Below are 27,962 nucleotides of genomic sequence, written 5' to 3' on the forward strand. Positions count from 1 at the left end.
TAGCTTTGTTGAGATGTTTTTGAATAAGAGTCCATTGTTGAGCTGCCTCCCCCCACCATTCTGAAACGTCTTTAGAAGTTGTTGCAGGGGGAAGAGCTTCAAAAAGAAATGGTTTAAAGTGATAGCCATAAACTACTTTGAATGGTGTTTCCCCGGTAGAAGCATGCACACTGTTGTTGTAAGAAAATTCTGCTAAAGACAATAAATCAATCCAATTGTCCTGCTGGAAATTGATGTAGCAACGGAGAAATAGTTCTAATATTTGATTAGTTTTTTCTGACTGTCCGTCGGTTTGCGGATGGTGGACGGAGCTTAAACCTTGCTCAATTCCCATAAGTTGCATAAGCTCCCGCCAGAAGTTCGCAACGAATTATCTGCCTTGTTGGGTATCACCTTTGATGGAAAAGAATGGAGTTTTACAATATATGTCAGAAAAATATCTGCCAACTTTTTTGCCGAAGGCATAGTAGTGCAGGGAATGAAGTGGGCTTGTTTTGAAAATAGATCCACTACAACCAAAATGCAGGTGTGATTTTTGGAGGGGGGAAGATCTGTGATGAAATCCATAGAAATAATTTCCCACGGTCTACTTGGGGTTTCAAGGGGCTGTAAGAGTCCAGGAGGTTTGCCTTTTCGCGTTTTGGCACTGAGGCAAATGGGACACGAAGCCACATATTGCGAAATGTCTTTGCGCATGCCTGGCCACCAAAATTGCCTTTGGACCAGATGAAGTGTTTTTAAATATCCGTAATGGCCAGTTGTAGGGGCATCGTGACTATTTGGTACATAAAATCGATCGCCCCAAAGCCATTCCCCTTGTTCAGATTGAATTAATTTCTCTTTGGGCACATTCTCCCCCTCTTTTTTGACTTCGCTTTTCAGTTTTTGTCTCCACCCCTGGTCTGAGTGAGGAGGTTGTGTTGTGCGGCTGTGTGTAGTAACCACACCTCCCAGCTGTGTAGGTGAAAATACTGTGTCTATCGTCTCCTCCCTCCTGCTTTTGAGTTGGGGCATGCGCGAGAGGGCATCCGCTAGGAAATTAGTTTTGCCTGGCAGGAATTTGAGGGTGAAATTGAATTTTGAAAAGTATTCCACCCATCGCAATTGTTTGGCGTTGAGTCTCCGAGGACTACGTAACGCTTCTAAATTTTTGTGATCTGTCCAAACCTCAAAAGGATGGTGGGCCCCTTCTAGCCAATGTCTCCAAGTGGAGAGCGTCGCTTTTATAGCAAAAGCTTCCTTTCCCAAAACATTCCAATTTCTTTCAGCTTCAGAAAATTTACGTGAAAGGTATGCACAAGGTCAGAGAATATCGTCTTTCCCCCGCTGCAGGAGGATGCCCCCAATCGCGGTATCGCTGGCGTCCACCTGTACTATGAATGGGCGATTTTCGTCGGGGTGTTGCAGCACGGGCTTGTATATAAATTGCTGCTTTAACAGATCAAAGGCTAATTGGCATTGCGGTATCCATAATAATTTTGCTTTTAGTTTTTTAGCTTGCTCCCCTTTGTCTTTTGTTTTTAAGAGTTCCGTGAGGGAAAGAGTTATTTGGGCAAAGTTTTGTATAAATTCTCTATAGAAATTGGCAAACCCCAGAAAGGATTGCAGTTCTTTACGATTTGTGGGGGGTTGCCAGTCTTGAACTGCTTTCACTTTGCCCGGATCCATTTTTAACTCATCTTTTGAGATGCAATATCCCAAGTAACTAAGTTCCGTTTTGTGAAATTCACATTTAGACAATTTGATGGGCAATTTATTGCACATGAGAGTAGTTAATACTTGTTGCACTAAGTGTACATGTTCTTCTTCGGTTTCTGAGTAAATTAACACATCATCCAGGTAAACAACTACTCCTTTATATAAAAAGTCGTGCAATACTTCATTGATCATGGACATGAAAACCGAAGGTGCCCCGGCCAAGCCAAAAGGCATAACTAAATATTCGTACTGCCCTAAGGGCGTATTGAATGAGGTTTTCCACTCATCCCCCTCTTGTATACGAACGTGGAAATAGGCATCTTTTAAGTCCAATTTTGTGAAGATCTTACCTTGGGCCACGACGTTGAGTAGATCTCTGATGAGAGGTATGGGATAGGCGTTTGTGGAGGAGACTGCATTAAGTCCTCTGAAGTCAGTGCACAGCCTTAACTCTCCATCCTTCTTTTTAACAAACAATACTGGGGCAGCATGAGGGCTGTTTGCTGGTCGGATGAATCCCCTTTGGAGATTAGTGTCAATGAATCTTCGGAGTTCCTCTCTTTCATTTGGGCTTATTGGATAAAGTCTACCTTTGGGCAATGTGGCTCCAGGGATGATTTCTACGGCACAATCTGTCCTCCTGTGAGGAGGTAAAGTGTTGGCCTCTTCTTCGGTGAAGGCTTGCAAATAGGCCTGTTTAGGTATTTGATTAATTTCCTCCTGGGTTAAGAGTGCTTGTTCCAGGAGGTTAGGATTGTTACCCCAATTCTGGTCCCCAGCGATGATTTCTGCAGCTATTGTGTTTAAAGGTGATGCTTCCGGCTGTCCAAATTATGTCTGGGTTGTGGTCCCACAACCATCTGCTCCCCAAAATTAAAGGGTACTTTGCTGTAGAGCTAATTACAAACGATCTTGTCTCCCAATGTTGTCCCATGCCTGTGATGACAGGTACTGTTTCGGTGGTGACTGGATTCATATTAGTGCCATCCATTTGTTCAAAAATGACTGGAGTTTCAAGATCTTTTATTGGGAGTACTAATCCGTTCACTAGAGCTGGTGCAATAATATCTCTGGAGCATCCAGAATCAATGAGCGCGTGCACCCGAATATGTGTCTTTCTTTCCGGATTGATTAACGTAACAGGCATGAATAGTATGGACCCTTGAGGTCTTTCCACTATGCTAACTGACTGAGTTTTGATCTGCCGTTTGGGTCCGTTTACGACAAATCCATTTCGTTTCCTGAATTAAGACTTTCGGGTGCTTCTTCACTGATTAGAGCGGTTGAATCAAAGTCCATAATTTCCAATAGCTCTAATCCTTTCTCAGGAGGATTTCTTCGGAAAGTCCCTCTCTCTCTCGTAGTTCTCGGAGCGGGCATTGGGCAGGACGGCGGGGGAAGAGTGGCAGGGGCTGGGCGCTGTGGTGGGAACGGAGTTCTTTGCACAGGCCGGAGTGGACATTGTGCTGCGAAGTGACCGCTTTGGCCACAATGTAGGCACAGTCCTTGTTGCCGTCTAGCATCTCTCGCTCCTCTAGCTGCATATCCTGCTCCCCTACCCTCTCTAACAATTATGGAGGTTCGTCGGTGCCCTGCAGTTTGTTGTTGTTCCACAAGACGTACTTCTTGCATACGGTTTTCCACTTCACAGGCTAATTGAATCCAACCCAAGAGTGTGGGGGGATTATCTTGCATAAGGGCCCGGTCCAACAATCTGGGATTCATGCCTTGTTTGAACAAAATTATTTTGGTGGATTCCTCACACCTTGGACATTTGGCGGCTAGCTGTCGGAACTTTGTAACATAGTCTCTAGCCGACATGCTACCTTGTCTAATCGATTGTAATTCCGTTCGGGCTCTGCTCTCCTCTAATGGGTCTTCATATTGCGCTCGGAGCGCGTCTACCAAACCGTGTAGGGACTCTAATTCTGTGGGCCCCAATTCGTACAAGGCTACATACCATTCTGCTGCCTTTCCTTGCAGCCGGGATCCCAAATGTTCGATTTGACTGGCCTCATCTTCAAACAAATGTCCCCAATGATTGAAGAACTGTAGAGCTTGTACTAGAAAAAATCCCAACTTCGAGGGGTCCCCGTCGAAAGTAGCTTCCAATTTTACCCATCCCATCGGTAAATATTGAGGTCTGGTAACCGGTGCTGGGAGTGGGTAGTATGGCATAGGTGCCAGTTCCTGCCTTGGCTGCCAGTCAGGTCGACGTGGGGGCGGTTGTATTGGAGGGTGCTGGGACCTTGGCTACAGGATCCCTTGGGGTCTCGGTATTGGAGGACCTTGCGGCCTCAGCTGTGGTCTCTGCGGTCGCGGAGCCGGAAGGCCTTGTGGAGGTGGACCTCTCGGTCTTAGCGGTGGAGGTAGCCTAGGTGCTGAAAGTCGTGGGAGAAGCGGCTGCCCTTGAAGCAGCGGTGGCAGTGGTGGGAGTACCGGAGCCTCCTCCTGCAGCTGTAGAGGTGGTTCTCCTGGGAGGACTGGGAGCTCCTGCGGCTGTTCCTGTGGCTGCTCCTGCAGCTGCTCCTGCGGTGCCTCTTCCTCTTCTCCCGGTGGCCCTCCCGGCACATCAGGGGGAAGTTCCTCCGGTCTCTCGTCTGCTGGCCCCTGAGGTTGTTCAGGCGGCTGTACCAGTTGTTGCTGATCGTCTGCTAGTAAGAGAGGTTGCTCCCTCGGGCTGGTACGTAGTCCTGGGACAATACTCTGCAGGGTCGCTAGGCCTTGGCCAACAACTCGGTGGCGGGTGCCCTCTTCTTGCGTGGGGCCTTCCTCTGATCCTCTGACAACGAGTATGGAGAGCAAGTGAACAGCATGGGCTAAACTCTCCTCCATACTACAAAGTCTCTCCTCTAACATTTGTACATGTCCTGGGGCCGCCGTGGCACCCACCGTTTCAGAATATTCCTTGGGATGTTCGTTGGGAACTTGGGTAGTTTCCATATATTCCGCATAGGAAGCAGTTGCCCGAGGCCATGGCCGAATTTCTCCCATGCCCCGGGCCCCGTTACCTTGCTCTTCTTCCAATATCCCCACCAGGATTCCTTTCGCTAATCCTGTTACCGCCGAAATTCCAGCATCCACCGCTAAAGTTCGGCTCTGCAATTGTATCCACCTTTGTTCATTTGGCTCGCATTGCCCCGTCCACGGGGTGACTTCCGCGTAGTCCCAACTCATCACGTCGCAACGGGAGGTCTCCCACACCTGGGTACTTTCCGAACCCCTTCGGTCCCACTCTAATTGGTCAGCTTCTCGATTCCAATGATACCACGGTTGGCTACTTGAATGCTCTGCTACCGAACTAACACTTCGTTTCCCATCCATTTGCGACTTAGTAAACACCGCACTCGCTCTCCTTTCCCTCGTGTCCCTCGGCCTCGAACCCCACTGCCTTGGCGTAGGCAAGGATATCAGAGGTTCTGCTGCCACCCTGGGCCAAGTTTCAGCTCTATTGGGTGCGAGGGTATACAGCGTAGTACGCCTGGACTCCATTCCTCCCTGAACGGGTCAAGGAGGTTCCAGTCCTTCCAAACCAGGGGAGGTATAAGGATCAAACAAAGGGTCCCTGTTGGGAGCGTCCTTGGTATCCGTCTGCCCCGGTTTAGGTATTGGAACAGATGTGATTCGTAACAAAATGTCAGACAGTGGCTTACTAAAAGTTGCAATCCAGCCTCTCTCTTGCAATTAGACATGAGTCCATTGGTTTCAAAAGATTTTACTGAATATAAACAACCATTATAGTCCACTAACCAAGATGCAATATCTTGGCTGGTACACGAGTATTGTTACGAATGACAGGCAAAGGTTAAGGTACAGAATAGCATAACCCAGCAGGTCCCATCCTCCCCCCATAGTTCTCAAATCAAGTGGCTTGAAGCTGACAGAGTGAAACTTTCCCAAGGCTGGAAAGGTTGTAGTCATAACATTCCTCTTCTTTGAGATAACTGTTCCTGGACTGCTTGTCACCTGCAAAAGAAGCACTTAAAACACTGACAGGATTAAAATGGAGTCTCTTTGGTTAGATCACATAAGAAACATAGTCAGTCCTGACACTCCGAGCCTGATCCCAGCTGGGTGAAGGAGAGTGTGCATTGCCACATGCTCGCTGCTGGGTGAAGGGAGGAACAAGCATTACCTCCTGCTCCACGCCTGATCCTGACAAGTGAAGGTGGGTGGGGGGTTTTACTACCTGCTGTGCTCCTGATGCCAGCTGGTTGAAGGGGGTACAAGCATTGCCACCTGCTCTGCTCTTAATACCTGCTGGGTTAAGGTCAGTGTGGCATTGCCACCTGCTCTGCTCCTATAACTGCTGTATTAAGGAGGGAGGGGTGGGAGTTCCCATCCGTTTGACTCATAATGCCAGCTGGGTTAAGGCAGGGGCATTGTCACCTCCTAACACCTCTCCTCCTAACACCAACCAAAACAACAAGCCCTGCAACAACACTTCACCCAATGTTACTCAATGTTATTCACACTGCAGGTGCAACAGTCTAACTATTTATAAATATCATATAGAAGCCCCTAGTGCCGGGCAGAAAAACCTAAATACAATGTATTCAGTACTTACCGGAGCTGCAAAGATACAGAACAAAGTACATAACATAGTATAACATAAACATGTATGAGGTGTACATAAATAACAATCTTCTGTTATGCCCCAACTTCTTAGGGAAAAGAGTTTACAGTTCTTCCTTTGTGTTGTGACCACTGCAAATTAGTCCATATAAGGCTTGTCTTCAGCCCAATGTGAAGTTTCAAAACAGAATGACTTGTAGCATGGGGAACCCCGTAGGCAATGACTCGGGTGAATCCCCCTCCAAAATTTCCCAAGAGTGCTTAGGAGGCATGTGTGGCTTCATTCAACAGCCTTACCTGTAGAAATATAGAGCAGAGTGGAGGGCTTACCATTCGTGGGCCAAACACTGTTTTCCACAAAAACTGATGACTACCTCTCACAGAAATGAAAGGATCAACAGACCATGAGATCTTATGGGATCCTGCCACTGATCCAGCAATCAGAATCAAGGCTTCCACACAGACAACATCAGTCGTACAGGGACCATTATTACAGATACCAACCATATTGGTATTCTCAGAGCTGCTCAACCCCTGTTAACCAGAAGTAATATCAAAGATGGAAGCCATCATGTAAACTGAGGCAGGGTACCTACCTGTCTTCTCTGGTTCTTACCGTCTTGGACCAAGTAGGCCTCAAGGTCAATCTGGAGAAGTCATCCTCATTCCCAAGCAGAAAGTGTTATTTGTAGGGGCAGTCCTTGATTCCTTTCAGCCCTTGCCTTCCCTCCAAACAGGATAACAAAATTTCTCCTCCTGAACAAGGTCCTTTTATATATGTACCAAAGTGAAGAACAAATTCAAAGACTGTTTGGTTTTATGGCCTCTCTCATAGTTCTATTTGTCAGGCTGAGGCTTTGTCCCCTTCAAAACTGGTTTGTCAGTGTCTTCCCATCACAGTGCTAGAACCTGTACAAACAGTTCTCCATCCCAAGTCTCATCCCCAGATCCGTAAAGTGGTGGAGTACAAATAGAACCTCTTAGTGGGTGCTCCATTTGATTCTTCCCCAGTACAAATCTTGGATTGGGAAGCTTGTTCTGGGGCCACCCAGGAAAAAAGCACAGTGCCCTCAGGAATTGACTCTGCATATCAACCCCGTTGGACTCAGGGCAATAAGGTATGCTCTGAAGGCTCTGGCTTGCCTAGTAGAGGTAAGAATGTACAGATGTGCCTGGACAATACAACTGCCATGCATGAATTAAACAGATGGGGATACAGCCTCCCAAGCTCTTTCCCTGGAATCCTCCTTACTATGGGAATGGCCTATGCAGCATCAAAGCAATCTGCCATAAACATAGCAGGCAAGGACAATGTTCTGGCAGATGCCCTGAGTTGTTTCAAAACTCAGAATTATGACTAATTTATCCACAGGGAGTTTGTCCACACTGTTTTTGCAAAGTGGGGGTATCTGACCATAGACCTATTTGCCACATACCTCAACTAAAAATGTGCACAGTATTGTTCAAGGGCAGGGAAGGAAAAGGCCTCTTTCAGAGTCGCCTTTCAGATTCCTTGGTCAGGTATCCTTCTATATGCATTATTCTCTCTATCTCCTATAATGCTAACACTCAGTAAAATGATGAGGGAAGGTTCCTTGGCAATTGTAATAGCCCCTTACTGGCTGAGGTAGGCCTAGTTTGCCACTCTGTTTCAAGTGGCACAGGGCCATTTTCTCCTAACCTTAGACCTGCTGCAGGAAGATGTGATTCTTCATGACCAGGGCTCTATAAAACTGACAGCCTGGTCTGTCTGTCTCCTAAAATAGCTTTTTCCTCATTGGTTCAAAAGGTTAGGGTAGGAAACCATCCACCGGGAGAGCATATCTAGCCAAATGGAAAAGATTTTCTCTTTGGACCAAAGACAACAATCTGAACCCTGTCTCTGCTTCATTGCCCTGTATTACACTATTTGGTCCATTTAAAGGGCCAAGTTTTGGCTAATTTGTCCATTAAGGTCCACTTACTGGCCATTTCAGCCCACCATGACAACATAAGCAGGAAATCTCTCTTTGCCCATCGAGAATGCAAGTCCTTCCTTAGAGGTCTAGCAAACCTATATCTTCCAGCATCCAGGTATATTCCCCAGTGGAGTCTCTCCTCGGTTCTCACCTCAATCATGTATAAACCTTTTGAGCCCCTAACTATCTGCTCCCTTATGGTACTGGCAGCTAAAATAGCCTTTCTGGTGGCTATAACTTCAGCTAGGAGGTGAGTGAATTGCAAACCCTGAGATATGACCCTCCTTTCATTAAGAAGTTTACAGATAAGGTCATATTCCATCAGAGCCTCTCTTTTCTGCCAAAGGTCATCTCTGCTTTTCACTTGAACCAAGACATTGCCTTACCAGTATTCTTCCCTACTCCTATGGATGACTTTTGCACACCCTAGATGTTAAACGTGCTTTGTGCTTCTATTTGGACAGGACAGATCCTTTCTAAAAGGGCTTTAATTTTGTCTTGTTTAAAGGGCTGAAAAGGCTACAAAGTCTCCGCACAGACTGTTTCAAATTGGATAGTGTGGCTCATTAAGGTTTGTTATAAACCATCTAAACAGCCATTGCCTTTGCACCTAAGACCACATTCTGTGAGGGCTCAATCCACCTCGACAGCCTTCAAACTTGGCATCCCTCTTGTGTGTAAAGCAGCCACCTGATCTACATTGTCCATGTTCATCAAACATTATGCCATTGACGGAGACTCCAGAAAGGACTCTGCTGTGGGCAAGGCTGACCTGAAGAGTCTCTTCCATTAAAGAGCGTCACGCCCTTCTCCTGGGTAAGTTAGTTCGCTAATCTCTCATGTGTGCAGGCACACATCCCTCCCTCCTTCCCTGCCAAGAGCTCTTTTTTAAAAAAACCCTTCCTTCTGCACAGTGGCTTAAAAAACTGTGAGCTGCTTGCCCCACCTTTTATAGCTGCACCTGGGGGGAAAGTGCACAAAAAGGCTAGGAAAGCATTTTGTGCCTCTAAGAGGCTGGCCTGTACATGTGCACATCCCATATGTGCCTGCACAAAAACCATTCGATGAACAACAATTACAAGTAAGTGCAACCTGGTTTTCTCTGACCAGGTTTGAGGAACCTTCCCAATTCAATTCTGCTAAATCTAGCAAAATTCTTTAAAATACTCCATATAAGACTTCTCACTAACCCACCTGATAGCAGATAGGGCAGGATAATATTATTATAATTATCCAAAGCTGAAGAAGTCTAACCCACACCAGTCTTAAAAGATAAACAAGCTTTTGTTTGTTTATGCCAGGGAGTGTCTGACAAGGTTTCAAAGATTCAAGAATTTGCCATAGAGTTGCATAGCTCAAGACTCCTGGAGCTTTAAATATGAAACTTTGAGAACTCTCTCTGGGCTGCGGTGAGTGTCCAGAAGTTGTACAAAATGCTTTTGACATTCTTGTAATTTGTTTAGTTGTTTGATTAAAGGTTTCAAATTTTTACTTGAACATTAAAACTCATGATAATTCAGCGCAAACCAAAAGTATGCATATACTATAGAGAAGTGAGGGCTACATTCATATGAAAACTAGCACAATACTTTTCTGATGACTTAAGAACAGCCCTATGGCAAATCAGATGCTGATTGTGTCCTGTGAAGTAAAGCAGGAAGCAGCAAGCTGAGAATCATATCTCGACTGAGCATTTTAATTGAACGCTCATATTATTGTCTTTGATTCCTTTGAACTGCTTTGGGAATCTTTTTTTTTTTTGGCAAAAAAGCAGGATGAAACTATTGAAAATATAAAATCAATCAGTGTCCCACTTGGCAGCTAAATCTGCAGAAAGATCCTCATGAATATTTAACACAAAATATCTCTGGTGCATTTTATCACATTCAATGGGGAACTCCCCTATGCTCCCCCTATCGAAACAGAAGAACATAACTAAGCAACATTATAGTTGCTGGTAAAAAAAAAAAGGTGAAGGTAAGCCCTATGCAAGCATTGAGTCATTACTGACCCATAGGGGGATGTCACATCACGACATTTTTGGCAGACTTTTTGTTACGGGGTGGTTTGCCATTGCCTTCCCCAGTCATCTACACCTTACCCCCAGGAAACTGGGTACTAGTTGCTGGGGTCAGCTTTAAATCCTGGAGCAGGCATAAGGGCAGGTCCTAGAACGATGCCTCTGAATAGTAAACTTAGAATAAAATCCTTGAAATGGCTTTTCATTTTCAGAAAGAAAGATATTTAATCCGAGTTGTAAACATCAACTGAATCAGAGTGTGTGAAAGTCATTTATAGTTGTTTCCTTGAGTAAAAAAAAGTTTAGCAAAGAAGGTGAAAACCTATTTTTAAAATGCACTACTTTAAAAATGCACACAGGACTGGCTCCAGCTCTGCCTCTCCTGGGAGACAGCCAATGGATGTGGCCAGAATGCTGGGCCGATGACAGGTAGGATCCTTCGAAGGGAAAGGAGGCTCTTGGGAGTTGCTGAGAGGAAAGGGTTTGAGACACTGCTAAAGGAGGCAGCAGAATGATAACTGGCTGTTAATCTGTTCTGATACTTTGAAACATTTTCTATTTTTGTATTAGTTTAAAGTCCGTTCACTCCTATGTTACATCTTGTAAATAAAATTTATTTTTGTTTTGTTTTAATTTTGGTTGGCTTGGAATTGTTGGCTGAGGGAAAAAAATACCTCACACACATACACAAACACTCTGTCATGTTAAATGGGGCTAATTTAAATGGTGGCAGCATATATATATATATATATATATATATATATATATATATATATATATATATATATATAAGTAACCTCTGAGTTCCCTTTTCCCCAATAGCCCTGAGCTGCAGCTGGGTGAGGAGAGGTACATATGGGGAACTGCTCTGTGTCTGGTGGAGCCTCTAAAAGAGGAGAGAGGGGACCTGTGAGGATTTGGGTCAGGGCTCTCTGCCTGCTGTAGTGGAGGCTAGACAGGTGGTGTGTGGTGGACTCCTAGCCTTTACCTGCCTAGGGGGCAAGGAGTGTGAAATTCTTGTGTGTGAGGGGATCCTTCTGTTATAGTCATTTATAATTGTTTCCTTAAGTAAAAAAAGGTTCTGCAAAGAAGGTGAAAATCTACTTTTAAAATGCACACATTTATTTACTAGCATGGATTTATACAACAAAGGACTTGAAGAGTGGCATCATGCCTTGGCAGCACTACTGATGACATTACAAAGGAGAATTTTCTGTTTCCTTTTTTCCCCGACAGACCACACTTGGTGGTGGTGGTTGTAGTTCTGCTTCTTTCAAAGAGTCAGCACCTACAGTGACCTTTGGAAGATTATTAAAACTTTCAGGTGGGTCTGCAGTAGAACAGCAAGATCTGTGTCCAATAGCACTTTAAAGACCAACAAGAATTTAAGGGCTTAAGCTTTTGAGAGTCAACGCTTATGTATTAAAGGGAGATTCAACTCTCAAAAGCTTATACTCTAAAAATGTTGGTGGTCTTTAAGGTGCTACAGGACTTGAATCTTGTTGAAATTAAATCTTTTGATCCCCCTAGGCACAAATGAAATATTTTCATTTCACAGACAGGGGCTTTGCTTTGCAAGGACATACACACTCCCTGGAGTTTTAGCGTGATTCATGTTCCAAACAAAAGTCAGAACCCATGTTTCACTTCTGGCTAGAGATGGGCACAAACAGCAATATGAATTTAAAAAAGCCACGAACAGCCCAATCTGCTGTTCGAGAACAAGATGTTCATGATCATGAGGCCCCATTCTAAACAAACAGGTGGCCGTTGCAAGCCTCGTTCGTTGCTGTTAGTCAAGCCAGACAGTCTGGCACCTGCAATCAATCCCCTTGGCAACGTAGGCAGGGATTGTCTGAACTCTGTCTGAACTCCTGCTGTTGCCCTGCTTGATAGGCAAGTCTTCCTTCCAGGTGTGGAGCTCCAAATTTGTTACAAGAGAGCAAAGGTCATGGGGTGGGGGGCTCCCAGCTCTGACTAGTCTTTGCAGACAGTGGAGAGGGAGAGACAGCTGCTGTTGGCATTTTTATAGAGAGACAGGGAAAGTGCATTGGAGCTTGAATTTTCTTTGTGTGAGGTGGGATATGGATCTACCCCTTCAGGTTCCAGGGCTGCTGCCAGGCTCCGGGCCCAAGCTATTATTTACTATTGGTATCTTTCCTGCTTCCTGCTCAGGTAGGGTTTCTGGGAGTTGTGCGGTAGGGATCTACCCACCCTCAGGTTCCAGGGCTGCTGCCAGGCTCTGGGGCCAAGCTATTATTTACTATTGGTACCTTTCCTGCTGCCTGCTCAGGTAGGGTTTCTGGGAGTGGTGTGGTAGGGATCTACCCACCCTCAGGTTCCAGGGCTGCTGCCAGGCTCTGGGGCCAAGCTATTGTTTACTATTGGTACCTTTCCTGCTGCCTGCTCAGGTCAGGTTTCTGGGAGTGGTGTGGTAGGGATCTACCCACCCTCAGGTTCCAGGGCTGCTGCTAGGCCCTGGGGCCAAGGTATTATTTATTATTGGTGCCTTTCCTGGTTCTTGCTCAGGTCAGGTTTCTGGGAGTGGTGCAATAGGGATCTTGACCAAACTTGGATGATGGCTGGAGAAGAGCCTGCTGGCCCCTATGAACAGCCAACCACCAAAATGTTCATGAACAGGGTCATGTTCGTGGTTGCTTGTGAGTCCCTGTTCGTGGATGGCAACGAACAACAAACATTATTTTCATTTTTTTTTCTGTTTGTGCCCGTCTCTACTTCTGGCTTACCATTTTAAAAAATGTTTCCAGGCAAGACACTAAGCTCTGAATTTTCATCAGTCACATAACTTTGGTATGTTTGGTGGAGGGGGAGGATTGGTAATATATCTTTATAATAATGTCCTTTATAATAATTCACTCAGTGTAGGGTTTAAAATGAAATCACTGTTCTTTGGGTTGGAGTATTTATTTATTACTGGTGTATTACAACAGATGTAAGCTCCAGAGAGCTGCTGTAGCACAGTGGTTAGTGGTTCAACTGCAAATCGGCATTCTACTGGTTCAAATCCCACTACTGCCAAGAGCTCAGTGGGTGGCCCTGGGTAAGCCACTTCTCTCAGCCTGAGCTCCCCAACTGTATTGGGGGATAATAATAACACTAACTTGTTTACCACTCTGGGTGAGGCACTAATCTGTCTAGAAGAATGGTATGTAACAAAGTTGTTGTTGTTGTTATATCAGCTAACCAGAGTTCAGGTTCCCTAGTTGTCAATGTCTAAAAAAACAGGCCTAGCAATGAGTTGTTGAAGTGAACTATTGCAAACTACTGTGTATAACTTACATTTCTTTGAATATGGAATCTTTCCCTTATAATACTTCTGTCCCTTTATTCCAGCTGTCTTTTATTAAATGATGTTGTAGAATTGTTTTAGTTGCTTCTGTAAAAAGAAAACAGATATGTACAACCCTTAGTGCCTTCTCAGGGAAGTTCTTCAAATGTCGCCCATTTATCTAGGGTTTCTTTCTTTTCTCCTGATCTTTCCATTTTTTCTCCTTTCTTCGTTTCACATACTTTTTTCCGTTTTCCTTTTCTTCAATGCTTGACTATTTTTTCAGCATTTCCATCATGGATCCTTCTTCCTACAATTCTCCCTCCTCACTCCTATCTCCATATTACTAATCTTTGCTTTCTGCCCAGCTTTACTTTTGGGGGGAGGGGCATCTCCTCAGTCTTCTTTTCTCCTCTTCTCCAAAGTTTAATTTGAGAAAGGCTTCCCAGAGCACAACTTCATAACCACTTTCAGTGGTAAGGTTCAACTTTGTAAGATCTGTAGTAATAGTAATGAATAGCTATGAGGCTCTGTACTATGGACCTGTTCCACTAACTGTGGCACTTGCCTCTAGTATAAGGACCCTTCTGCTGAAGAGGCTCCTACATCAGACAGAGGCTCCTAGCAGAGGGGGAAAGAGTTTCTTTCAGCAAAATAGACTCAACCCATTCATAAAAGAGTATTTTTTCCCTTCAGAACTGAGTAATTGCAGTTGGCAGCCACTCATTGGAAGATAGGCTTTTCAAGGGATTGAAAACAAAATGATGAGTATTATAGCATTTTCATATACATCTATGTTGTAGTATCCATTCAATATTGTGCACAGTTCTGGTCACCATATCTCAAAAAAAAACCCCAAAACATTCTAGCTCTAGAAAAGGAACATAAAGGAATAACCAAACTACTTAAGACAGAGGCTGGAGCAGCTTCCTACAAAGAAATGCTAAGAAGTTTGCTACAGCAGCAACAGAGAAGAACTGGTTGACAAGGTGAAAGTAGTGGACATTCTGAGTAACAGTGACCATGTAATTTTGGAATTTACAGTCTTGGGGAAGGGAAAAGCTGTATGTAGTCAGACATATAGTTTGGACTTCAGGAAAGGAAATTTTAACAAACTGAAAGTTATGCTGAGTAGAATCCCATGGTTAGAAATACTTAAGAAGAAAGGAGTTCAAGAATTTCTTAAAGGTGAAATATTGAAGGCACAATCACAAATGATTCCTAGAGAAGGGGAAATGGGAGTTGCCTAAAGAAGCCAAGGTGGTTCCATAAACAGCTTTCTAATTAATTGAGAAATAAAAAAGACTAATTTAAGAAATTGAAAGAGGGCCTTATAACAAAGAATGAATATAAACAAATAACGAATGCTTGTAGGGAGAGTGTTAGCAAAGTTGAAGCTCAGTGTGAGCTTAGACTATCAAGAGATACCAAAAACAACAAAAGCAGTTTCTTTGCTTATGTTCAAAGTAAGAAAAAGAGCAAGGACATGGTAGGCATATTGGAGGGACAGGAAAGTAAAATTGTAACAGGTGATGAAGAGAGGGCAGAACTGCTCAATTCCTACTTTTCCTCAGTCTTCTCCTGCATGGGAATGGTGCTCAACATGGCAGTTACAGAACAAATGATGAGGGAAGGGAGTTACAGCCTAGGATTGGCATAGGGATAGTATATAAACACCTAGTTTCCTTAAATGAAACTAAGTCCTCAGGGCCAGAAGAATTGCATCCAAGTGTACTAAAAGAACTTGCAGATGTAATTTCTGAGCCTCTGTCCATTATTTATGAGAATTCTTGAAGAACAGGTAAAGTGCCAGAAGATTGGAAGCGGCAAATGTTGTCCTCATCTTCAAGAAGGAGAAAAAGGAGGATCTAGGTAACTATCGACCTGTCAGATTGACATCTGTACCTGGAAAAGTTTTTAGAACAAATCATCATACTGTCAGTCCTTGAGCATTGAGAAAGGATGGCTCTGTTTACTAACAGCAAAGCTACAAGTGACTTTCTCCATGTGGAGAACACTAGATTTTTCTCACAAGTTTTCCTGGGAAATGAAGTCCAAGTAGTCCTTCCCCTCAGTTAGAATCACTGCCTGAAGAGCCACAAGAGGGCTTCGTTTGGGGGCGGGCAGCTGCAACTTTCTCCCAGGGCGTCCTGCAGGCTGTCTGCTCCCAGGGATCTGCTCTGGAGAAAGTGGCTGCATCGGTGAAGCTTCAGCTGCAGTGACAGTGGAAGGATCTGCTGCAGATTCTTCCACTGTCGCTGCAGCTGAAGCTTCACCAATGCTGCCGCTTCCAGAGCAGCTCCCTGGGAGCAGGCAGCCTGCAGGATGCCCTGGGAGAAAGTACCAGCTGCCCGCCCCCAAACGAAGCCCTCTTGTGGCTCTTCAGGCAGAAATTCTAACAGAGGGGAAGAACCACTTGGACTTCATTTCCCAGGAAACCTTGCTAAAAAAATCTAGTGTTCTCCACGTGGAGAAAGTCACGTGTAGTCACACTCTAAGAGCCAGCATGGGTTTCTCAAGAAGAAGTCATGTCGGACTAACCTTATCTCTCTCTTTTTTTAGAAAGTGATTACCTTGCTGGATCAGGGGAATGCTGTAGACGTAGTTTATCTTGATTTCAGTAAGGCTTTTGATAAGGTTCCACATAATATCCTTGTTGACAAGTTGGTAAAATATGGTTTGGTTCTTATTACTGTTATGTGGATCTGTAACTGGTTGACAGATCACACTCAGAAGAGTGCTTATTAATGGTTCCTGATCCTCTTGGAGAAGAATGACAAGTGGAGGGCCTCAAGGATCGGTCCTGGGACCTGTTCTATTTTTTTCTATGATTTGGAAGAAGGAATAAATGGAATGCTTATTAAATTTGCAGATGGTCCTAATTTGGGAGGGGTAGCAAATACGGTAGAAGCCAGAGTCAGGATACAGAATGATCTTGATAGGCTGGAAAACTGGGCTAAAATAAATAAAATGAATTTCAACAGAGATAAATGCAAAGTTCTGCATTTAGGTAGGAAAAATCAAATGCATAATTGTAGAATGGGAGAGACTTGTCTTGTCAGTAGTATGTGTGAAAAGAATCTAGGGGTCTTAGTAGACCATACACTTAACATAAGTCAGCAATGTGATGTGGCGGCTAAAAAGGCAAATGCGATTTTGGGCTGTTTCAACAGAAGCATTGTGTCTAGATCATTCAAAGTGATGGTATCACTCTACTCTGCTCTGGTGAGACCTCACCTAGAGTTTTGTGTTCAGTTTTGGGCACAACAATTTAAGAAGGATATAGACAAGCTGGAACATGTCCAGAGGAGGGCAATGAAGATGGTGAGGGATCTGGAGACCAAGTCCTGTGAGGAAAGGTTAAAGAAGCTTGGTATGTTTAGCCTGAAGAGGAGACCACTGAGAGGTGATATGATAACCATATTCAAGTACTTGAAGGGTTGTCATATAGAGGATGGCACAGAGTTGTTTTTCACTTCACCAGATGGTTGGACCAGAACGAATAAGTTGAAATTAAATCAAGAGTTTTCAGCTAAATATTAGGAAGAACTTCTTGACAGGGTGGTGCCTCAGTGGAACAGGCTTTCTTGGGAGGTGGTGGGCTCTCCTTCTTTGGAGGTTTTTAAGCAGAGGCTAGATGGCCCTCTGATAGCAATGCTGATTCTATGAACCTAGGAAGATCATGAGGAGAGCAGGAAGAGTTACATCAGTGCTTAGTGCTCCTCCACTTATAGCCAGTTGGGTGACCTTGGGCTAGTCACAGTTCTCTGGAGCTCTCTCAGCCCCACCCACCTCACAGGGTGTTTTGTTGTGGGGATAATAATGACATACTTTGTAAACTGCTTTGAGTGGGCATTAAGTTGTCCTGAAGGGTGGTATATAATTCAAATATTATTATTATTATTATTATTATTCCCATGGCTCCTTCTAACATGCCCAGGGTAAAGCTGAGCACTACCTTGGGGTCAGGCAGCAATTTTCCCCTGGCCAGTTTGGCTAGAGATCTCAACAGTGTTTTGCCATCTTATGGGCATGCAGCAAGGGTTACTGGGTGTGTGTGGTGATGGGATGTATTTGTGAATTTCCTGCATTGTGTAGGGGATTGGACTAGATGACCCTAGCGGTACCTTCCAACCCTATGATTCTATGATTTGTCCTTAACATATCTGTAAGAATACATAGTTCTGATTGCACATTTGAATAATAATTTTAACCTATTTGCATGCAGGCATAATGGAAACTAAAGAAGTATAAATTACAAAATATATTATTATTGAAACCGGAGCTTCAAATCTCAGGTTAGAACTACATTTCCTGCTAATGTCCACATAATGTGGGAAAGGTTATATCAGTTCTGTAACTATAAATAAACGTGTATGTACACTATAAAAAACTCAGTCATCTCTTCATGTGACATCTTTGCACACATGCATGGCTGCATATTCATAACTCATCTGCAGATGGTTCATACCACCTTTGTACCCTCTAATTCTGGCAACTGCCAACCAAATCTGGCTGCCTGCCAAGCGTAATCTCCATCAACCCAATCACATTCTAAATTGCATGGAACAAGATCATATTAAAGGTTTGTGCACTGAAATAAATGTGTACTCTTTCATTATACCCATTCATTTACACTTCTGGAAGCTGAAGTAAATTGTGCTTCATCTTCAGTGATGCAGAATATTCCTACTGGATAATTTGTTGTAGTTGTTCCTATTGTACAACAGTAGTGGAAGTTTTTTGTTTTGCTTTGAAATAAATCTCATGGAGCAATCTGTAATTTATTGTTACTTTACTGTATATGAGTTGAATACATTTTCTATCTCATTTTTATTCCTCCGTCTTTCCTCCAAAGACCTCAAATTCTCCCCCTGCTCTGTTTTATCTTCAAAGCAACCCTGCAAGATAAGTTGAGCTGAGAGATGGGAACTGGTCTGGGATCACCAAGTGAGCTTTATGACAGTGATTTGAACCCAGGTCCCTCCTGCTCTGACCACTAGACAATGCTGACTCTTATTCTTGTGAAAAAAAAATCTTTTTAATTGCATAATGAGCAAGCCCTAAAACTCATTTTTGTGGTATTCTGCCATTTTGCTTGAAATTTCTAAACATATACAAAGTTTTCCTACTTGTTAATCGGGCACTAATATCCCAAAGATGATTATTAGCTGTTGTTTTCCTAGATAATTATACTCATTTTTGATGTAAAGATTTTCTAAATTATCAATCACAGTATCTTAAGAAACTGTGATGTTATTGCAGTAATGTGGCCCTGTACTTTTTCTTAAATACCATTATTGTTAATGAAATAATATCACTTATGATGAGCAAAAAGGATTTCAAAGTCAATAAAGATGCAACTGAAAAGTTATGTGGGGGGAAGGACAAAGTTAGGATTGAAAAAGCAATAATAAATAATCCTCCAACCATCATTTTTTTCTTCAAACAAAAGTACATACTGTATGCCAAGGAGTCTGCCCGTGTCTGTCTTCTGTCAGTCACACAGTCTTTTATTAGTCCAAGTTAGAAATAAACAAGAAGACTGACAGTTTTGTGTCCTTTGGCATTTTTGTGTCACCACCATAGACTAAGAGGATATTATGTCATCACTCAAATCTGTCAGGTATGGTCTAGACTGCTATTTGTCTATAAAGATTGTTTTCTTTATTTTCCCCCTAGCTTGTCCACATGCATCCTGCTGATTTTATATTATTGGTATTCCAGAAATCCATTTATTTGCAGTTTTAACTATTCTCACCAGTATGTTCTAATGTATGTACAAATCTTAACAATTTGACCACAAACTTTTTTGTAGAACAGTTTCAGAACATATTGCCAACCTTGTTTCCATATATATAACATTCTTAGACATTTCAGTGTGTGTGTTTGTGTGTGTGCGTGTTGAGGCATATTTATCTTTGGACTGGTATGTGTGCTTGTTAATGCTATAAGTACACATTAAAGTGGCATAGATCCAGAAGAGTCAGCCATGTTAGTCTGTAGTTGCAAAATAGTAAAGAGTTCAGAAGCACCTTTAAGACTAACTTATTTGTAGCATAAGCTTTTGAGAACCACAGCTCTCTTCGTCAGTTGCATCTGATGAAGAGAGCTGTGGCTCTCAAAAGCTTATGCTACAAATAAGTTAGTTAGTCTTAAAGGTGCTACTGGACTCTTTATTATTAAAGTGGCACAATCCATTAGAATACAGGCCCTATTGAATTCCTATAAAACAATAGTGGGACAATTTATTGTAAAGGAGCAATTAACTATTTCCATACCTACTTTCTCCTTCCTGAAACTGCCTCTTCCCTGCTGCCATACTTCTAAAGTACATTACTCCTAGTCTCAGTCCACTGTGGAGGAGGCAGGTTTCTTGGTATAATAGTTATAAAAGAAATGAGAGTGCCACAACATCTGATTGTTTTGATGTGCAATCCATACTCTGGATTAGAGATGGACATGAACCACAAAAAACCTGAACCATGAGGTTCATGGTTTGTGGGTTTTCATGAACCAGGAACCACGAACTGTCATGAAGTGGTGCAAGTTCACAAACCAGTTCATGGTTTGTGGGCTTTAAATGCCCCTTTCTGGATGCTTAGCAGCAACAGCGAAATGAGTATTTGACAGTTTAAAGGGCTCTTTCCTGCCTTGCAAGGGGCAGGTCCCTTTAAACTATCAGCTGGCAGGCAGGGGGAATCCCCCCGCCGCCTGCCAGCTGATAGTTTAAAGGGACCTGCTGCTTGCAAGTGGTAGGGCCCTTTAAACGGCCCAAACCCCATATCCCAGCCCCAGCCCCACACTTACCTTGCCCTGCCGCCCTGCGGGCCCGTAGCATCCTCCCCCTCCTCCTGCAAGGGGTGGGAAGGCTATTTTTGGCCTCTTCTGCTGCAGTGTGAGCCAGCAGGGTATTGGAGGAGGCTGAAAATGGCCACAACAGCCATTTGAGGAGTGGGAAGCCGGTTTTCGGCCTCCTCTGCTGCTCCGTGGGCCTGCGTAGCAGTGGAAGAGACCAAAAATGGCCTTCCTGCACCTCATGAGTGGAGGGGGAGGAGGCCACGGGTCCGCAGGGTGGCTGGGCAAGGTAAGTGTGGGGCTGGGGGTGGGGGCTGGGGTTTGGGCCATTTATACTTCCTTGCCACTTGTAAGTGGCAGAAAAAGTTTATGCGAACCAAACAAACCAGTAGACTAGTTCATGGAAATTCGTGGAAATGAGCTTCCACGGCCCACTGGTTCGCGAACCACGAACCGGGCTGGTTCGTGGGGCTTTTTTGTTCGTATTTGGGTTTGTGCCCATCTCTACTCCGGATAGGAGACTACTGTTAGGATGGAAATGAGGAAAAAGAAGTTTCGCAATAGTTTCAGGAAAGGGTGTATATTTTCTCCTTATCTATTCCACCTTTACACAGAACATATCATAAGGAAATCTGGAGTAGATTTGTGTGAAGACAGCATTTATTTATTGGATCACTATAAGTCAGAATCTACTTGGCAGACATAATACACACATAGCAGGGAAAGATTCAGCTACAAACTCTTCCCTGCCCTTTAAGTGATTTAAATTCATTCCTCACACTGTTTAATAGGAATTTTGTGCCTACCTAATTCTAGCCCTCAAGTCGATGGTTATCAGATCTAGTTTGAGTCTAAAATCCTCAGCCTTGTAAAATAGAGAACTAAAGGATGCTTGAGTAATTTCAGTGGAAAGAACCAGTGTTGTATAATAGTAAGAATCTTAGACTAGGAGATCTGGGTTTAAATTCCCACACAGCCATGAATTTCACTGTGTGACTTTGGGCATTAGCAGTCAGCCTAACTTAATTCACAGAATTGTTGTGATGACAATGTAGAGGAAGGGAAAGCCATGTATATGCAGCCTCTAAGCTCCTTGGAGGATGGGAAGGATAACCAATATCATAGAGAGGTGTAAAATCAAAAAGAGTCCAGTAGCACTTTTAAGACTAACCAACTTTATTGTAGCATAAGCTTTCGAGAATCACAGTTCTCGTTGTCAGATGCATGGCCCTCCATGCATCTGACGAAGAGAACTGTGATTCTTGAAAGCTTATGCTACAATAAAGTTGGTTAGTCTTAAAGGTGCTACTGGACTCTTTTTGATTTTGCTACTACAGACTAACACGGCTAACTCCTCTGGATAGAGAGGTGTGGTAATGTGACACCTGGCACACCACTTAAGAGGTGGGATCGAGGCCAGGAGGCATGCACTTTAAAAGCGGGACACCCAGACGGTGAAGAGGTGGGCTGCAGCGGAAAGAGCAAGGAGAGCAGCATGCAAGAGGCAAGAGTGAGAGATAGCTTAGACAGTGGTGGCAGCGGCATGTCCAGGGCTGGGAGTGCCTGAAGGAGGCAGCTTACAGAGTTGTGCTTGGAAGAAGGCACCAAAGCCCAAGATCTGGAGTGAGACCCAAGAAGGCTGCAAGTGACCTTGAGAACCAAGAGCAGCAAGTGAGGCAGGAGGCAGAGCTGGCTAGGACCAGAAGGCAACAGCCTGCCAGGGAAGCACCTATCAGCCCAGAGCCCCAGCTGCCTAATGCCCATCCTGCTGGGTCATCAGCCCCAGACAGCTAGCTCTGTGGCCTCCACAAGATGCAAGACTCACTGGTGAATGTGGCAAAGGAAGTAAGGTTAGGCAGCAGTAGCACAAGAGGGATAGTGATGAGATAAGGGGGCAGCTGCCTGAAATAAGAGTGTTGCCCCTCTTCTGAGGCCTCAGGAAATATCAGAAGACGATTTTCAGAAGTCTCCTCTGGAAGACTACGATATTTCACCAATGTCTGCAATACGGAAAAAGTCAGCATTCCAGAATCTTTGTGTTTTGGGAGATGTAATTTTTCAAGATGAGTGAGTTCTTAGTGTTGATAATAGGTGTCATAGAAACTGTGTTTCCAAGAGTTCTTTGTGTTTGGACGCTGCTATTTCAGTACAAAGACGCCTTTCCAATTCTGTAACCACTTCCAGTTTAAGTTGTGGATGAAAGGGAGTATATAGCTTTCATGTTGGAGTCTTCAAGCTTAATTTCTCCCTTCTTTCATAGAGTTCTTTATGCTGTGAGGGTGACTGCCTCACAGATTGAAAATGTCTTAAATTTGTTACTAATGCAGTCATTCTTGAGGAGCTTAAAGCAAAAGATGGGATGTACTAGTACTCATTACCGGATCATACTAGTTTACTTCCATCCCTTCTTCCCCTTTACAGTTTAAAGGTCAAAGAACAATGTTCCCGGAAATGGTCTCCTTGCATAAATATGATTTATGGGGGAATTAGCTAGCAAGGAAGACGGCTATACGAGAGGTGGTAACTGGGATCTATCACCTTGGTATACCAGGTCCCTTCCGACAACAGAACAAGCGAGTCTGGTGCTTAATATTAAACAATAACCTTTATTGAACACAAGAACTTCATGCGCATACACACCAATTACTGGGGGAAGATAATCACACGCACACACAGAGTCCTAGGAAATATAGCCAGAGATTTGGGGATAGAGCAATATCTACCTGTCCTGGAGAAGGGGTCCAGTCTGCGTTGAGGAGGGAGAGAGAAGAGCATCAAACGGTCAGTGTCCTCGGCAAGGCAAGAGGCTTAGAGCAAGCCTCAAGGGAACAGCACTTGTGGATCTGGAAATGTGTTAGATTTGAATGGGGCCAAAGCTCTACCTTTATAGCTAAAATGTGTCCTGAGGTGGAGGAGAGTCCTCCTAGCCATTAGGATAAAGACTCCAATGGCTAGTTCCTGGGTTAGACAAAATGCTTGAGTATTTGATTGATAGCTGCCAGGGTATGTGAATGCAGATGCAAAACTAGTTCTAGCGTTGCACAAAAAGGACAGTTTTCTGATGAGGTATACCGGAGCTAGATTAAGTGTTTTTAGGGAGGGGATACATTGTGCCAGGAATGATTGTCTATACTTATGTATGTCATTTGATTAGCCCCTCAATCATGGACAGGTGATATCATCACGGAAGGAGGGAGAGGAATGTGCTAAGTGGGGTTGACGCTGCGAGTCCTTTGTTACTCTGGGCACCGGTGGGGCTGGCAATGCCAATAAATCCAATCAAGCCGTGGTCACTCCGCCTTCCAAGGCAGCATTCCTTGCATGCCTGGTCCTCCCGGCCGGGATGTAGCAACTGTTAGAGGTCCTTTGGTGGCCATTTTAAACTCCAGAGGCTTTTGTACACTTTTAATATCATATGCAGCTGTATGAAAACTGCTGTACAACTGGTGAAGGCTGGGCTGACTGCTTACAACGATGCTGGCTGAGGAAGCTAGCCAACTCTCATTTTAAGCTGGATCCAAAGTTGTTGGCATTTGGATTTTACTCGTATATTTACTCTGGTGACTTCTGCATTCTGAGCTTTAGCACTATCATCAGTTTCTTTCTTATTTGTCAAAAGAATTGTTCCTTATATCTTAGATAATCCAGTTCATAGTCTGCACATATCCAGAGCATTAACCAACATGATACATTAACCGACATGAATTGTTTGGACGGCTGAACTTTAAATTCCTTATGTCTCAAATGTTATTCATGTTACTTATCATATTCACTTAGGAATATATTTATTAACTTTTTTCACTGTAAGGAAGCATACATGTCCCATTTAATACATATTTTGGAAGTGATCTGCAGTACTTCATGATAATAAAGTAACATTTGTTTGCAATTCTATTTCTCTAGTACTGATTATGAATATTCATTTAATATTTTTCTTTTATTTCCTCTAATTTATTTCCCTACCAAAATAGCAGTGTCATTTTGATTTGTATATTTTTAATATATCCCCCCTCCCAAAATGTCATTTCAATCTTCTGATAGACTCTTTTTTCCATTAGCCATCTCTCTTTTATCCAGTGATCTCTTGAGAAAAGTGATTTCTATATTTGTAAAGACTATACAATATTTAATATATTAAACATAATGAATTAAGTACAAATTATGTTGTAGAGATGTTTGCTGTATGTAGTGCTATAAACATCATGGTCACAGTGAGTGACCACGTATGTACATTTCACATTAGATGGAATAGTTGCTTTGGGCTGTACAATCTTGAACAATGTATTGTCGAAGGCTTTCACGGCCGGAGAACGATGGTTGTTGTAGGTTTTCCGGGCTGTATTGCCGTGGTCTTGGCATTGTAGTTCCTGACGTTTCGCCAGCAGCTGTGGCTGGCATCTTCAGAGGTGTAGCACAATGCCAAGACCACGGCAATACAGCCCGGAAAACCCACAACAACAATCTTGAACAAGATGGCACCACCACACAGCAAATATTCCAGGAAATCTGCTTGTAGATGACATGGCTAATGCCATCTTGTGTTTTCTTGTCCCAAACTATGTGCCTAGACACGCATCTGTTGAAAAATTAAGCCACCCTAAAGAATGTCTATACCACTGTAGACTGGAAAGAGCCTTTCTTTTTTATGAAAGTGGGGAGGGGGTACTGGTAATGTCCTGAAAGAGGGAACAGAGAGACACCAGGATTCTCTGGCAACAGCCTTCATTACTCTTGATGGTGTGGGAGGATATTGCTTCAAAAATCATTGGACAAAATTGACATTCTGAGATAGCATTGACAGCCCATTTTTCTGGTAATCAATAGACAAAACACAATAGACACACACATATTTGAGTGACATATGAAATGTTCCTCTAGTTTTAATCCAGAAAAAAAAAGGAAATTGGACATTCCATTGCCATTGGAGACCAGCAAGACTGCACTGATTTACTGGAGTTGACAGAATTAGTTGGTATTATTCATTAAGTTGGGGTGAGGTCAAAATAAAATACTAGTCAAATATTCAGGGAATACTTAAAATATTCTGCTTCTTTTCAATGGCGCACCATTGGATGGGATTATGTTTAATATACCAGGAGTGTCTGGAGGGCTCTGGCAGGCAGAAGCAGGCGGAGCAAAGTGGTCCTTGTAGTGCTGCAGGAGTGACTCAGATCTAGGCCACCGTAATTACAACAATGGACATCTTATTTAAAGGCTCCTTAGGTCTGGCAGTTCCTTATCTGGCCTCACCAGCTGTCACCAACAGTGCAGTTTTCAAGGTATAGAGGTGACCTCATGCCCCTCATGCCTTTGTGGCCCAGCTCCTGCATGGTATCATGTTGCTTGGTTAATAAGGCCATAAGTTTGGGGCCTGAACTTTCCTGCAGTATCTCAGGTTGTTCTGAAGGTGCACCCCATTTGCTGCCAGGCTGATCCCACCTTGTGCTGTGCCACTGATCAGGCAGCCCAGGCTCTCAGTGATTGGCCATGTACAACTTGGCCTTGATGTACAGTTGCAGAATGGTCACTGACCTTTGGCTGCCTGCTAGCACATAACTCCCTACACTGCTGGGGGCAACAATGATGCTGAGTCCCCCAGTGACACGCACATCTAGCTTGCATCTCCCTTGTGGATGGAGTTAAGATATGTGTGTCTACTGATACAATGTTAACATAGGATCTCATGGTCTTCGACGACTCCTGCTTGAGGTAAAACACTGCAATGTAATACTGTAGATCTTAACTATTTAAAGTAAAGGTTGCGAAATAGTAAATAAAAATCTAGAATCCTTTTTGTGAAGGAAACACCCTCATGTTAAAAAATGTCAGCAGATACAGATGCGGGAAAATTATTACAGACGCCATGGAAAATAATTACAAAGGCATTCAGATTGCCCATAATGCTGAAGTCTAATTTAGAAAAATTATTGTTTTCTCTATTTGTGATTGTGAACATTTTCTTAGTAATTAGGAATTTTAAATAACATTTCATACTGCTTTGTCTGCTGTTTATGCAATAAATATATAGCTGAAGTATTTCTTGCAATATCAAATGAAACCTATTATACTAAATATATTGCTACTGAGCTTTATTAATTTTTGTTTAAAACTTCCCTCTGTTTTTGCTTTGCAGCTCTGAGGGACAATAGAATTGAGCTGCTACGAGCTTCATGGCATGAACTGACCATCAGAGTCACTGATGTGTCACTGTCAGATGAAGGGCAATACACCTGTTCTTTATTTACTATGCCTGTCAAGACTTCCAAGGCTTTCCTCACTGTTCTTGGTAAGCATAACTGGTTGAGAATACCAAAATGAGAAGAGTTTGATATGATGACTGCTGTAACATCTTAGGCTTTAAAAACTTCTTCAGGATGTATATGGTCATTATTGCTTTCTACTGAAATTATTGGTGACTGCAGACATTCTGAGAATATTAAAAAAGTGGGTACCCACAAGGAACCCGCAAGGAGCAGCCATCCCACTCACCTCCCACATTTGCTTCAGCCTCCCTCCCACCACGTTTTTCTCAGCCTTTCTCTGTCTTTCTCCTTCCTCTATGCCTATTCTCCCTTTCTCCCTCCCCCAACACCTATGGTAACTCTCATTCTCTTCCTCTTCCTCTCACGTTTCTCATTCTGTCTCTCACTTTTTCTCTCTCTTTCTCCCTCCACCCATCACTTTTTCTCTTTTTCTCCCTTCCCACTCTCACTTACTTGGGATTTCACCAGCTGGTAGCACTACAGCTTTCTCCTCACACCGCAGAAGGATACGACAGGTCCCATCACAGTAGGTAGGAGCAAGTCCTGTGTTGGGAGGCAGCTCCTCTTCTGTTGGCATGTCAGTGGTTCCTCCTTCCCCACCTGCCACTAGCTCCACCTCCCCCATATATAATGCTGCCACCACTGCTGGCTTCCCTCACATGCAGCATCACTGGGGATGTACAAATGAAGAACTTTCTGTCTTTCTCTCCTTCCTTCTTTCCTTCTTTCAGCAGGAAAGTGGATTTGCATTGAATACCTGTTTGAATACACATGGCCTTTAATGGAAATCCAGTGAAGTAGTAATCACAACACATATTGAATATGTACAGAACATACATATAATGCTTCTCAAAATGAATATTTTGTGTGCCTCCTAGGGCTGTCAACCTCCAGGTGGGACCTAGAGCTTTTCTGAAATGATAATTCATCTCCAAATTACAGGATCAGTTCCCTTGGAGAAAATGGCAGCTTTGGAGGGTGGGGGAGCTTTATGGCACCAGAACTGTGCTGAGCTCAGAATAAACTGTGCTGTGCTGAGAATAAAACTGGATTTTATTAAAAAATTGGTGATTGTTTAACAGATCTAGCATATGAAAACTATTGTTTGATGGGGGGTTGGAATAGAGTGATTGATCCAAAGATAGACAGATGCTCTGAAAAACATATTAAGATGAACCAGGGTAAACTACCTAAAGTTTTTTTGTTCTAATGGACAATTTAGGTCTGATTGATTTGTGGAGACAGGAAAATGGTAACACAAGAGAGTATACTTTTTTTCAGAAAGACGTAGATCTTTCTCAAGAATAGAGATGATTTTGACATCAAGGGATATTGCCACCAAGGTGGTTAAAACAGAGGTT

General features: G+C 43.4%; 1 protein-coding gene across 3 annotated transcripts in view; it reads left to right on the forward strand.

The window, feature by feature from the left end:
- Nucleotides 1–27,962, forward strand: part of CADM2 (cell adhesion molecule 2) — an 864,141-nt gene that overhangs the window by 596,046 nt on the left and 240,133 nt on the right. For all 3 annotated transcript variants that reach the window (XM_054973275.1, XM_054973277.1, XM_054973276.1), the window contains one exon: nucleotides 26,472–26,624. In XM_054973275.1, coding sequence (XP_054829250.1) covers nucleotides 26,472–26,624 — 153 coding nt within the window. The remainder of the gene's footprint in view (nucleotides 1–26,471; nucleotides 26,625–27,962) is intronic.

The sequence above is a fragment of the Eublepharis macularius genome, chromosome 3 (genome assembly GCF_028583425.1).
Source record: "Eublepharis macularius isolate TG4126 chromosome 3, MPM_Emac_v1.0, whole genome shotgun sequence".
In the NCBI taxonomy this organism is placed as follows: domain Eukaryota; kingdom Metazoa; phylum Chordata; class Lepidosauria; order Squamata; family Eublepharidae; genus Eublepharis; species Eublepharis macularius.